The sequence below is a fragment of the Zalophus californianus genome, chromosome 1 (assembly GCF_009762305.2).
Source record: "Zalophus californianus isolate mZalCal1 chromosome 1, mZalCal1.pri.v2, whole genome shotgun sequence".
Taxonomy (NCBI): Eukaryota; Metazoa; Chordata; class Mammalia; order Carnivora; family Otariidae; genus Zalophus; species Zalophus californianus.
This window is the reverse complement of record NC_045595.1, coordinates 78978732-78993579: the sequence shown is the minus strand read 5'-3', so window position 1 is coordinate 78993579 and position 14848 is coordinate 78978732. Positions and strand designations below refer to the sequence as shown.

At 41.1% G+C, this 14848-nt stretch overlaps 1 protein-coding gene across 3 annotated transcripts in view; it reads right to left on the bottom strand.

Moving 5' to 3' along the window:
• NKIRAS1 (NFKB inhibitor interacting Ras like 1) overlaps positions 1-14848 on the bottom strand; it is a 30796-nt gene that overhangs the window by 7256 nt on the left and 8692 nt on the right. For all 3 annotated transcript variants that reach the window (XM_027582473.2, XM_027582471.2, XM_027582474.2), the window contains exon 3: positions 249-490. In XM_027582473.2, the coding sequence (XP_027438274.1) occupies positions 249-490 (242 nt within the window). The remainder of the gene's footprint in view (positions 1-248; positions 491-14848) is intronic.

The window sequence follows — 14848 nt, the reverse complement described above, 5'->3', positions numbered from 1 at the left end:
TAGTATTTGAGACACAGTGTCATTAAAATTCAACTTGCACATGGTAACAAGCAAAAGCAGAAAGTCAAATGCTGGTCCTGACTGAATTCGTTCAATCCTGTATTTCCTGGGCTAAGAAAAAATATTATGAAGATTACAGATACTGTGAATACAATTTAATGTTTTTTAAATATTGTAACTGCCCAAAAGTTCATGCTACAATTTAAATATTACTATTCATAGTTAGCATTTTTAACAGACCCACTTACCTCCTTTTTGTCTTTGAACTTATCAATCTCTTTCTTCAGAAGCTCTACTCTTTGAAAGGATTCAAGGTTATTCACACTGTACACAAGAACAAAGCCATCAGCAAATGAAAAATAATGCTTTGGTAGCTCCACGCCTTCCTGTAAGCCTCTGGTGTCATAAAGATGTAACTGTTCCTTTATTCCCCGATCTGTTTCCACTGAAGCCATATATACATCTTCCATTGTTTCACAATCTTCCATTCCTGGGATTAAAAAGAAATTACTCTTATATCGAACCATCACATTGTATACCTGAAATTAATAAAGTGTTAATTTTATTAACTCAATAAAGAAAAAATATTCTTTTTGGATAACTCAGTACCAATTGGTATTTTCTTCTCCTTTAGAAGTTGGCTTTCTAGAAGTTTCCCTATTTACTACATATAAGAATCGCATTTCCATCTACTAAACTTCTTTAAGGTGAGAAAGGTAGTTGTTATAGTAAGTGAACAAAGTGGTATTAAAATATATTTCTTCTGTATAGAAATAAAAGTAGAAATAAAAATAAGGCAGTTGGAGGAAGAATTACAACTGAAGGACAGGAGACTATTCACATCTCTTTTGGTTTCTAATTTGGTAGATACTATCTAAACCCAGGATGCACAAATTGAGTCTTCAGTGTATCTGTCACTTTGTGCGCCCTGGGGGGCATAAAATGTGGCAATTTTTTTTTTAAGATTTTATTTATTTATTTGACAGAGAGAGACAGAGAGAGAGGGAACAGGGGGAGTGGGAGAGGGAGAAGCAGGCTTCCCGCGGAGCAGGGAGCCTGATGCGGGGCTCGATCCCAGGACCCTGAGATCGTGACCTGAGCTGAAGGCAGACGCTTAACGACTGAGCCACCCAGGCGCCCCAAATGTGGCAACTTTGGATTACAACCATCATTTGAAGCCAGCCTGGGATGCTAAACCATGGAACTCATGGGAAGTATCTTTGTATGCCAGGTAAGTAGGATGTGTTTTCAGTAGGAGAAGGTATGAAAAATGGAGATGCTTTTTTGTTGAGGAATAAAAAAATAATTTTGTCCTAAAGAGCATCTGGTGGTCTGAAGAGAAAAAAAACAGGACAAAATCAGAATGGAGAAAGTTGTAGAAGGTCTGTGGAAAAGGAGTATTTGGAAAGGAATTTTATGTGTGGTCAAGCTGGCTAAGATTAAAATGAATTTATGTTAAAATGAGTTTTAATATCAAAAGCTGGTGAAAAATTAGAATTTGGTTTTCTCTCTGTTAAAAGGAACATAAAAATCTTAAGTATCTTCTCCAAATACAAGTGGAAAAAGCTTAAGCCATCTAGACCGGTTACCTTACCTTATTCCATCTACCAAAAAAAACAAATTTAGATCCAACATTCATGAGTGAGTTTTGTACCTATTTCATGGCAGTAATTTTAAAACAGAAGCTATAAAGTCTCTGTATCTGTGTGTTTCTGTGTGTCCGTATGTATGCATTATAGTTATGTAGTATTTTCTACCTCTGGATGGTACTGCTAAAATTTGTATTAAAAAACAAAAAAAAGCTCTAGGGACGCCTGAGTGGCTCAGTCAGTTAAGCGTCTGCCTTCGGCTCCGGTCATGATCTCAGGGTCCTGGGATCGAGTCCCGCTTCGGGCTCCTTGCTAAGTGGGGAGTCTGCTTCTCCCTCTGCTTGCTGCTCACCCCACTTGTGCTCTCTCTCTCTCTCTGACAAATAAATAAGTAAAATCTTAAAAAAAAGAAAAGAAAAGCATAAGGGTGAAATGCACAATAGCACACTTGAGAATAAAAGCCCAACTGCTCCTTATGAGGTTTTCATTTCTCCAATACTGGAGAATGTATTAGTCATTGATACTCTTTTGGGAAAAAACTACTACAAAGCTCTGTAGGAGAATTTCACTTTCGATTTACAGTAATTAAAACTGTCTTAAGGGGAAAGGCAGGGCGCCTGGGTGGCCCAGTTGGTTAAGCAACTGCCTTCGGCTCAGGTCATGATCCTGGCGTCCCGGGATCGAGTCCCACATCGGGCTCCCTGCTCAGCAGGGAGTCTGCTTCTCCCTCTGACCCTCTTCCCTCTCGTGCCATCTCTCATTCTCTCTCAAATAAATAAATAAAATCTTTAAAAAAAAAAAGGGTAAAGGCAAATTTGGATCCTGTTACCCCTCCCCAGGCTATAAATGTAAAGCAATACTAGTTGTTAGGAGGATTTGAGGAAATACCTGCCACTATATGGAAATTAGCAAGAGTACAAATAATCAGGCCAGCAAAAAATCCCTATAATAGTGCTGTATGGCCTGTGAAGAAACCAGATGGCATCTGGAGAATGACCATGGATTATAGAGAACTAAGTAAGGTTGTCCTAATATTACCCAAATCACTGAACAAATAGTACATGGTGTAGGCTCTTACCACATGGTTTTGGATTTAGCCAATGCTTTTTTTTTTTTTTTTTTTTGATTTTATTTACTTGAGGGGCACCTGGGTGGCTCAGTTGGTTAAATGTCTGCCTTCAGCTCAGGTCCTGATCTCAGGGTCGTGGGATCGAGCCCCACATCAGGTTCTGTACTCAGCAGGGAGCCTGCTTCTCCCTCTCCCTCTGCCTGCCACGCCCCCGCTTGTGCTCTCTCAGTCAAATAAATAAAATCTTAAAAAAAAATTTGAGAGAGCATGTGTGCGCACATGAGCACATGGGGGGGGTGGGCAGCAAAGGGAGAGGGAGAGAGAGAATCTCAAGCAGACTCCCAGCTGGGCACAGAGTCTGATGCAGGGCTCAATCCCACAACCCTGAGATCAGGACCTGAGCCGAAACCAAGAGTCAGGGCTGAACTGACTGAGCCACCAGGCACCCCCTTCTCCCCCAATGCTTTCTTTAGTATTCCTTTGCATTCTGAGTCACATGGGATGGTTGACAATGGGCATTCCAGGTATTGCCACAAGGATATTTGCACAGCCCCACTATCTATCATGGTAGGACTGCTCGTGATTTGTCTTTATATCCACCACTACTCACAGTTAAAAGGTTCCATCACGTCAATGATGTGATGCTAACCTCTGAAGACTTCTGTTAAGAGTCTTACTTGAACAGTCTCTGCTCTCATCTGAATAAGCAAGGACGTGCCATCAATCCACAGAAAAGTATAAGACCCTGGGCCAGAGCAGTCAAGTTTTGGGGGGTTACCTGGTCAGGTTAAGATGTGTCTCCTACTGGGCTCTGTGACTGACAAGATCCAACAGTTTCTGATTCCTAAGACAGTTAGGCAACTGCAAGGGTTCCTAGATCTCCTGGGGTACTATAGGGCTGTAAACCCAATCTAGCACAATGCCTGTACCCTCTATACCATCTGGTGGAAAAGGCAGCCCATTGGCATTGGGCAAAACATTAAGCTGGCTTTGACCAAGCTATTAATTACTCAAGCACAGGCCTCAGGAATGCCTTTACCTAGTATCCCCATGACCCTAGATGTGACCACTATGCCAAATGGGATAAGTTGGGCATTTTGGAAGGAACAGCATAGAAAGTTAACCCTATTGAACTTTTGATCACAAGTCTGGAAGGGAACAAAGATACGATACTTTCCTATTGAACAAGTATAGGGGGCTATAAGGCCCTTCGACAAGTGAAGCCCCTAACTGCCACTCTTCCAGTAATTGTCCAGACTGGGTTGCCTATAATGGGGTGGTTAGATTGTATATTCACAAGACCAGCCTCTGCCGTAACACCAGCCCCTACACTGCAAAGATGGCATACTTACGTACAACAACAGTGTTCTTGACAACGGTCCCATGGGAGCGTTGAATTACATGGTATCTTGGAGCCGGTAGAATATGAAACCTTTAATGATCACCCTCCCCCAAAAGCCTCCTACGGAGACCCCCTCACAAGCAAGGCACATACCCTATTTCTGAAGATGCTTGGTATATGGGTGGCTCTCCTAGAAGGAATCCTAGTCACTAACTGCAGGAATAATCCCACTCCAGACTGATACTATCTGGTTTGAGACTGCAGATAATAAAAGTAGCCAATGGGCTGAATTGAGAGCTGCCTAGATGGTATATTATGCATGAACCTTGACCCCTTACTCTCTGTATGGATAGTTAGGCTGTCTATAAGGGCCTGATGGGCTCAGGATGACTGGAAAGTTTTACAGAACCCATTATGGGGAGAATTATGAAAGGATATGTGGAATATGGGACCCTGCTGCCTCCCATACTGTTTTCCATGTCTCAGTGCATAGGGCCTGTCTCACACACTGGGAATACTGAGGCAGACATTTAGCAAAAATCAGGGCCCTTACCCCCATGCAAAGTTCAAAACTGGCTGCACGCTTATTGCAATGTAAGGCGGGTTGAAACATAATGAAGGGAGCTGGCATGCTCCTTTGCTATACTGACATCCTAGCAGCATCAGTAACTGCCTGATCTGCTCCCATTTGAGACCTAGGAAGTTCCACACACCACAAGACACATACATCATGTGATCAAATTGTTTTTAGACTGCCAAACTGATTATATCGGCCCTCCAATCATGAGTCAAGGGAAAAAGAACACTAACTTGTGTGGATACAGCCAGGGCACATCTAAGTCCTTCCCTGTAAAAGAGCCAATCAAAATGCCACCAGCAATGCCCTAGAACAATTTAGTGCCATGTACAGATATCCTCAAAGGATAGATTGTGATATGGGAACGCATTTCACTAGATATGATGTGAGGACATATATTGGTGGTTTCATTTACCCTATGATCCACAGGCCACCAGGCTAACTGAAAAGAATGGCATTCTTAAAGCTCAACTCAAAGCTCTCTTACAGACGCCACGGTTGCATGGATAGACAAGTCTTGCCAGAAACTATACACTTGTTAAATTCGACTCAGACCATCTGTGGCACCACCCCAAATGCATGGTTAGGTACCAAAACCAGCATGCCTTGGACTATTGCCATCCAGAAAACGAGGCCTGAGACGCTGGTTGCTGAATTCATAGCAGGCTAGGGACAACTGTGGTTCCAGTCTCCTCAGCCCATCCTCCTGGGGGAGGGAATTGAACGGGGGGTTAGAATGGCAACTTCCCCTGGAATGATAGGCTATTTCTTGCCAGAGTGAGAAATGTCCCAGAGAGCTAAAGTGGTCCCCATTGCTCCTGCTGGAGTTGGGGCCAAAACAGTCAACATAGACGTATTCCAGACAAGCATCCATACTGAAAGGCATTATAGTTGCCTTTCATGGCTGTTTGCACCACCTTTAATTTTACATGTACAAACTGACTCTTGGGCCCCAGGGCAACATGCCTGGTATGTCCCACCTGCTCGTGCACCTCAGGCCACCTCTGTGCTCCTGACAAGGGCAAAGGCACTAGAATCATCTCAATAGAGGAAGAGAATATCCCCAGACAAGTACCTACCAAACATTTACTCTTTTATCCTCAGCCTGCTGGTTCTCATGTTCTGGTAAAGGAAACCCTTTCCTGCAATGAACATGGACATATGTGGATGGTTTACAATGAGATTCATGCTACATATGTGGTTTGCTTCCCTTTTCATAGGTCTCTTCTCCTGTTGCTATCTGTATTACTGCTGTGGTTTATGCCTTCAACTTGAACACAGTCTGGCAAAGGAACCTACTGCCAAGAGCCCCTCTCTAATGGCTCAAGGGAACACTGCAGAAGAGATGGGCATGGGAAATTATGACAGCCATATTTGAGGGGTGGAGTGTGTGAACCAAACTAACACCAAACTAACACCATCTTGGACAAATCCGCCATGATGACAGCTCTGTGACCAGAAGCTTTCTTAATTAACCACAGTCCCCCCTCCCCCATTCCTTCTGTTTAACCATACCCTTAGGGCATAATGTCCTTGATCTGCTCTGGAGATATGACTATGATTCTCAAACATTTCTTCCCATTGGTCTCTCCGCCTGTACTACTCAGCCTCTAGGGCTATAAAAGTAGGTCTTATGGGGGGTAGGGTTGCAGAGATCTGCTTGTAGCTACCCCAAGACACACTTGTCTGCAAGTCCCTTTAATAAACCATTTTTGTCAAGCTTGACTTGGCCATTTTCTTCAATTTTATGGTTCCTTCGGCCTTTGGAGATCATTTTGTGTGTACCTCCCTTTTCTTTCTTTTTTTTTTTTTAAAGCTTTTATTTATTTATTTGACAGAGAGAGACACAGGGAGAGAGGGAACACAAGCAGGGGGAGTGGCAGAGGGAAAAGCAGGCTTCCCGCGGAGCAGGGAGCCCAATGCGGGGCTCGATCCCAGGACCCTGAGATCATGACCTGAGCTGAAGGCAGACGCTTAACAACTGAGCCACCCAGGCACCCCTATGTACCTCCCTTTCATACTGGTCTATTAAGTGTGCAATATCATTATGTCTTAAAAAAAGTACATACCTTAATTTAAAAATACTTCATTGCTAAAAAATGCTAACCATCACTTGAATTTTCAGGGAGTTGTAATATTTTTGCTGCTGGAGGGTCTTGCCTCAATGTCGATGCCTGCTAACTGATCAGGGTGATGGCTACTGAAGACTGTGGTAGCTGTGGCAATTTCTTAAAATACGACAACAATGAAGTCTAGCACATCAAATGACTCTTCCTTTCACAAAGAATTTTTCTGTAGCATGTGATGCTGTTTGACAACATTTTACCCACAGCAGAACTCCTTTCAAAAATTAGAGTCAATCTGGGGCACCTGGCTGGCTCAGTCGGTATGGCATGCAACTCTTGATCTCAGGTTCATGAGATCAAACCCCCACATTGGGCGTAGAGCTTACTTAAAAAGATGAGATAAATTGCTGCCTTTTTTAAATTTTTTTAAGTACTCTCTATACCAAACTTGGGGCTCAAACCCACGCAACCCTGAGATCAAGAGTCATACACTCTTCCAACTGAGCCAGCCAGGCGCCTCCTTGATGCTGCTTTTATTAGATAAGTTTATGTGATACTCTAAATCCTTTGTTGTTATTTCAACAGTCTTCACAACATTATCACAGAAAGAGATTCTATCTCAAGAAACCACTTTCTTTGCTCATTTGTAAGAAGCAAATTCTCATCTGTTAAAGTTTTATCATGAGATTGCAGCAATTCAGCCACATATTCAGGCTCGCTCCATTTCTAATTCTAGTTCTCTTGCTATTTCTACCACATCCACAGTTACTTCCACCACTGGTCTTGAACCCCTCAAAGACATCCATGAGGGCTGGAATCAACCTCTTCCAAACTCCTGTTAATGTTGACATTTTGACCTGTTCCCATGAATCATGAATGTTCTTAATGTCATCTAGAATGGTGAATCCTTTCCAGAAGGTTTCAACTTACTCTGCCCAGATACATCAGAAGAATCATTATCTATGGCAGCTGTAACCTTACAAAACGTATTTTTTCCCTTTATTTTTTTTTTATGTTCAGTTAGCCACTTAAACAGTAAGACTTGAAAGTCCTTGACCCATGGGCTGCAGAATGGATGTTGTGTTAGCAGGCACAAAAAATTAATCTTGTTGTACACTTGCAGCAGAGCTCATGAGTGACCAGCTGCATTGACAATGAATAATAATATTTTGAAAGAAATATTTCTTTTCTGAGTAGTAGGTCCCAACAGTGGACTTAAAATATCCAGTAAACCATGCTACTACCATCCAGGCTTTGTTTTTCTACTTATAGAGTACAGGCAGAGTAGATTTAATGTAATTCTTAAGGGCCCTAGGATTTTCAGAATGGTCAATGAGCACTGGCTTCAACTTAAAAGCCCCAGCTGCATTAGGTCCTAACAAGAGAGTTAATTTGTCCTTTGAAACTTTGAAGCCAGGCACTGACCTCTCCTCTCTATTAAAGTCCAAAATGGCATCTTCTTCCAACATAAGACTATTTCATCGACACTGAAAATCTGTTGTTTAGTGTAGCCACCTTCTTTAGGTATCTTAGCTAGATCCTTTGGATCATTTGTTGCAGCTTCTATAACCATACTTGATGCTTCACTTTACACTTTAAGGTTATGGAAATGGCTTCTTAAACTTCCTGGGCCAACCTATGCTGGCTTCAAACTTTTCTTCTGCAACTTCCTTACCTCTCCCAGCCTTCACAGAATTGAAAAGAGTTGGGGCCTTGTTCTGGATTAGGCTTTGGCTTAAGGGAATGTTGTGTGGCTGCTTTGATCTTCGATCCAGACCACTAAAACCTTCATATCAGCAATAAGGCTGTTTCACTTTTTTTTTTTCATTTGTGTGTTCACTGAAGCAGCACTTTTAATTTCCTTCAAGAACTTTTCCTTACATTCACAATTTGGCTAACTGGTGCAAGAGGTCTAGCTTTCAGCCTATCTTGGCTTCCAACATGCCTTCCTCACTAAGCTTAATCATTTCTAGTTTTTTTTTTTTTTTTTTTTTTTTTTTTTTTTAAAGACTTTATTTATTTTTCAACAGAGAGAGAGAGACAGCGAGAGAGGGAACACAAGCAGGGGGAGTGGGAGAGGGAGAAGCAGGCTTCCCCGCTGAGCAGGGAGCCCGATGTGGGGCTCGATCCCAGGACCCTGGGATCATGACCTGAGCCGAAGGCAGACGCTTAACGACTGAGCCACCCAGGCGCCCTCTAGTTTTTGATTTAAAGTGAGAGATGTGCAACTCTTCCTTTCACTTGAACACTTAATGGCCACTGTAGGGTTATTAACTGGCCTAATTTCAATATTGCTGTGTCTCAGAGAATAGGGAAGTCTGAGGAGAGGGCAAGAGATAGAGGAACAGCCTGTTGGTGGAGCAGTCAGAATACACTCAAAATTTATCAATTAAGCTCACTGTCTCCTATAGGTACGGTTCATGCCTACATGAATTGTGCCAAAACAATTACAATAGTAATATCAAAGACCACTGATCATACATCAACATAACAAAAATAGTAATGAAAAAGTATGAACTATTGCAAAAATTACCAAAATGTGACACAAAGTGAGGAAATGCTGTTGGAAAAAAGGGCACTGACAGACTTGCATTGTCAATGCAGGGTCACCACAAACCTCAAATTTGTAAAACAAACAAACAACCTGCCAAACAAACAAAAAAACCCCACAGTATCACTAGTATCAATGAAGCACAATAAAATGAGGTATGCTTGTATAGGTTTTTGAAAACTCTTGCTATAGTTTTTGTAAACAAACTAAAATCTATAGAATGATTTGTTAAAGGTGCCTTATATGAAATGTCTGTAAGTATTAAATAAAATCTCCATAAAGTATTAGATTGAAAGGAAAATCGAGTAATGATAAACAGCCTGGAACATGAGAAACCAAAAATTTACTTTTATCACCCTAATTCTTTATATTAAGGAATATGGTCAATGTTTAGGAAGGGAAAATTAATCATAGGTTTGAGTATATGTATCATCCTCTGATAAATTAAGCTACCTTAAGGAAATTAAAGGTTATTCTATCAAGACATAAACTTATTGGGCTTTGATCACAAAAAAAAAGTTATAGGCAAAAATTACAAGACTTTCGTCATGGTACATGTTTTATCCACCAAAAACCAGTCTGGTTTTCCTCCTCCACTTCACCCCTCGCCCTTAAATGTTAACTTTTTGACATTTTATTACTTTATAGATCAACTGAAGCCATGACTCTTCCCACCAGTCTCTAGATCTCTCCCACTCTACGTTGCTGAGCAACTACACCTCCCCCACACCAACAGAAGACTAAGGGTGCAATCTCTGGAGAGGGTAAAACAGAGTATGCTTGGGTTTGAGTTCCACAGTGAAAGCAGTTAAGTGACACACTCCCTCTACTCCCAAAATATTGGAGCTGGGCCTTTATCCTTTAGGCAGAAGAATATGGCTAGTGAAAAAGGAAAATTCCTAAATATACTAACATCTAGGGTTCCTCCAACAAATGCCTCACCAGATCACCTTATGGTGAAGTTCCAAGGCATAAACCCTATCCTCACACTTAGAGCTTTCAATTAGCTTTTTACCCACCCATTCTTAATTTTTTTTTTAAAGATTTTATTTATTTGAGAGAGAGAGAATGAGAGACAGAGCACAAGAGGGAAGAGGGTCAGAGGGAGAAGCAGACTCCCCGCCAAGCAGGGAGCCCGATGCGGGACTCGATTCCAGGACTCCAGGATCATGACCTGAGCCGAAGGCAGTCGCTTAACCAACTGAGCCACCCAGGCGCCCACCCATTCTTAATTAAGAACAGATAACAAAGAATTATCAGATACTTGAGGAAAAGAGGGACCAGAAATCAGAAAAGAGCACCTTAGAGGGAAAAGACTATGCAAAGAAAACAAAAATACTACCCAATATTTACTAAAAGGGACAAGATAGTATCCTGTTCTTATTTCATGGATGCCCTAAGAAATGAAAACTAAATAGAAGGGCTGGAATATAAAGATGAGGAAAATTCAGAAAGGGAAACAAAATATTGAGAGATGAAAAACAGAAGCGAAATTTAAAAATTAGAGGACTAGTCCAGAAGGCCCAGCATCCAAAAGAGTTCCAGAAAGAGAGAACAAGAACACAGAAGAAGGAAAACCTCAAGAAAATAATTGAGAACTGAGTAACATGCATTTCCATATTGAAAGATCCCACTGAGTGCCCACTACCACAGATGAAAACTAACTTGATACACCACTGTGAAATTTCAGAACACTTGGGACAAAAACGAGTCTACAAAAGCTTCCACATCCAAAACATCAAGAATCATAATGGCTGGGATGCCCGGGTGGCTCAGTCGGTTAAGCGTCTGCCTTTGGCTCAGGTCATGATCCCAGGGTCCTGGGATGGGAGTCCCGCATTGGAATCCCTGCTCCTCAGGGAGCCTGTTTCTCACCCTGCCTGCCGCTCCCCTGGCTTGTTCTTAAAAATCTTAAAAAAAAAAATCATAATGGCTTCTCAAAAGCAACACTGGAAGCAAGAAGAGAATCTGATAAAATTGAAAAAACACATCCTCTATGAACCAGCAATTTCACTCCTACATATATAACCCAGAAATTGTCCACATATGGGGCACCTGGGTTGCTCAGTCCATTAAGCAGCTGACTCTTGATTTCGGCTCAGGTCATGATCTCAGGGTCAAGAGATCGAACCCCGTGGGTGGGCTCTGCACACACTCAGCATGAGTCTGCTTGTCCCTCTCCCCTTCCTCTTTGGGCCCCCTCCCCCGCCCACCTCACACACCTGTGCGCACACTCTCCATCTCTCACTCAAATAAAATCTTAAAAAAAATTTTTTTCCCACATAATAGCTGGGCTAAATGTACAAGACTGTTCATAATAGCATTATTTCTAATAGCCCAAACTGGAATTAATCAAAATGTTCATCAAAAGAGAGGAGATAAATTGAGGTATACTCATACAATAGAATACCATAAGCCTTTATGGAAAAAAATATTTTTTAAGATTTTATTTATTCATTTGAGAGAGACAGAGCGAGCAGGGGGAGAGGCAGAGGGAGAGGGAGAAGCAGACTCCCCGCTGAGCTGGGAGCCTGACATGGGGCTTGATCCCAAGACCTGGAGATCATGACCTGAGCCAAAGGCAGACACCCAACCATCTGAGCCACCCAGGCACCTCAAGCCTTTATGAAAATTAAACCACAGCTATTTACAACAATATAGATGTATCCTAAAAAAAAAAAAAGTGAATGATTAACCAAAAGTCAAGGGAAGGGCTGAGTTATGATCGGAAGGAGATATATGGCACTACTGGAGTGCCTTCAATATTCTACTTTTTGACCTGTGTGGAGATTACACAAAGGATTGTTTTATAATTATTCATTAAGCCATACATGTTTTATGCACTTTTCTATGTGTATGATGAATTTTATAATAAAAAAAGAAAAGATGATAATGGAACAATGCTTGCAAAATTGTGACAGGAAATTATTCTCAATCTAGAATTCTACACCCATCAAAATTCTAATTTTGAGAGTAAGAGACATTTTCAAACATATGAAGCCTCAAAAAAATGTGCCATGTACATTTCTTCAGGTAACTATTTGAGGAAGCCCTCCATCAAAATTAGCACATAATCATAGAGAGAGGAAGACCTCAGATCCAGAAAATACACCCTAACACAGAGGAACAGGAAATTACAGGGACAACTGTAAATACCACTATTCAGAATCCCCAGGATAACTACACACAGCAGCACCAAAGTAGTACCAAAGTACTACCAACGGTAGAGGGCATTTTAAGGGCTGTCATCACGTGATGCTCCATTCCTTTGTACAACCTCTTCAACACACAAAAAGTCCTGGAAGATAAGCTCCACCAAGAGGGTGTAAACCCAAAGAAGATAACAAGAGATAAGAAACAGGACTCAGGGGGTGCCTGGATGGCTCAGTCAGTTAAGCAGCTGATTCTTGGTTTGGGCTCAGTTCATGATCTCAGGGTGGCAGGCTCCAGGCTCTGTGCAGAGTCTGCTTGGGATTCTCTCTCTCCCTCTCCTTCTGCCCCTTCCCCCTCAAATAAATAAATCTTTTTTTTTTAAGATTTTATTTATTTGCCAGAGAAAGAGCAAGAGAGGGAGAACAAGAGCACAAGCAAGGGGAGCGGCTGGTAAGGGGAGTGGCAGACTCCCTGCTGAGCAAGGAGCCTGATGCCCAACTCAGTCCCAAGACCCTGGGATCATGACCTGAGCTGAAGGCAGACACTTAACTGACTGAGCCACCCAGGTGACCCTAAATAAATAAATCTTAAAAAAAAAAAAAAAAGAAGAAAAGAAAAGAAACAGGAACTCAAACCCAGGAAGAAAGGTAAAGAAAAGTTCCATGGTTCCATTCCTGTGTAATAGGCCTAGATAAGAGAATTACTAACTCCTGGAAGGATATCTCCAAGCGGGGGTGGGGGGTGGGATTATCTGATGTAACTAACTTTGTAAAAAAATTGAGAATCATGTGTACATGTGGAAATAGCAAAAGTATAAATAAAACTAAAGAAGTGACAAAACAAATATTAGCCTCCAGAAAAACAAAAAGGAAAAGAAACAATCATAGTATAGAACATTGCTCAGCAGAGAATATTTACAGGCACCAGCAGTTCCTAAAGTGTGGTCTAAAGATCCCTCAATGTCTCCTTTCAGGGAATCCACATGGACAAAACTATTCTCATAATGATCAAAGACATTTGTCTTTTCCACTACGTTAACATTTGCACTGATGGTGCAAATGGTGGGTAAAACTGTGGATGCTTTAGTATAAATTAAGGCAAGAGCACCAACTGTATTTATTAGTAGTTGTATTCTTCACATCATACTTGCAGTTTGGAGGGAAAAAAAGCCAATTTGAGTTAAGAATGTCCTTGATGAAGCAGTAAAAATTACTGATTTTATTATCTCAATCCTTGAGTATACATATTTACATTTTTTAATATTCTATGTGATTAATGCATAAAGTATTCTGCATAATGAATTGTGGTAATTGAAGGAAAAGCTCTTGTGTTTGAGTTGCAAACTGAACTAGCCAGTTTTTTTTTAAAGGAAGGAATGACAGGAAAACTGTTATTTGGGGTACTGGATAAATGTTTTCTCAAAATGAATAAAGGGAGCCTATCGTTTTCAAGGACCATAACTGGCAGTATTTGTTGTCAATGATAAAATTTGATCTTTCAAGTGAAAATGAGAATTGTATGCTTCCTAATACTAAGACTGATGATGATATTAATAAATGTTATTTGGAAGATCTGCTTATCTCAGCGAGCCAGTATTTTTCAAATGATCAATTTATGATCTTTAAAAACCATTGTTAGGTAAAAATCCCATTTATAGTTCAAGATAGATCAATGAGATTTTACTATAATAGAGTAGGAAAAGTTCACTGACGTGGTTTCCAATAAGCTTTAAGTAAACATCACTTGTTGAGTTATAGTGAAATAGCATAGAATACCCACAATTTCTTTTTTTAAGATTTCATCTGAGAGAGAGGGAGAGAGCACAAGCAGGGGGAGGGGCAGCGGGAGAGGGAGAAGCAGACTCCCCGCTGAGCAGGGAGCCTGATGTGGGGCTCAATCCTAGGACCCTGAGATCATGACCTGAGCTGAAGGCAGGAGCTTAACCAACTGAGCCACCCAGGTGCCCCAAGAATATCCACAATTATCTGGAAAGGCTATTAACATACTCCTACTTCTTCCAACGATTTATCTGTGTGAGGCCAGGTTTTCTTCATATATTTCAACTAAAAATACCACAACTGATTAAATACAAAAGTAAGTAGGTATGATAATCCAGCTGCCTTCTAGTAAGCTGAACATGGTTTTCAAAAAATGTAAATCAATGCTCATTCTCTCACTTTTTTGAAAATATATTTTTCACGAAAATGTTATCTTAGCATGTAATGTTTATTATTTTAAGTAATGAGTATTTTTTAAAATGTTTTAATTTCTTTTTTTTTTAAGATTTTATTTGTTTATTTGACAGAGAGAGAGATAGCGAGAGCAGGAACACAAGCAGGGGGAGTGGGAGAGGGAGAAGCAGGCCTCCTGCCGAGCAGGGAGCCTGATGCGGGGCTCGATCCCAGGACCCTGAGATCACGACCCAAGCCAAAGGCAAACACTCAATGACTGAGCCACCCAGGTGCCCCTCAGTTTTAATTTCTAACACAGTAAAAATCCAT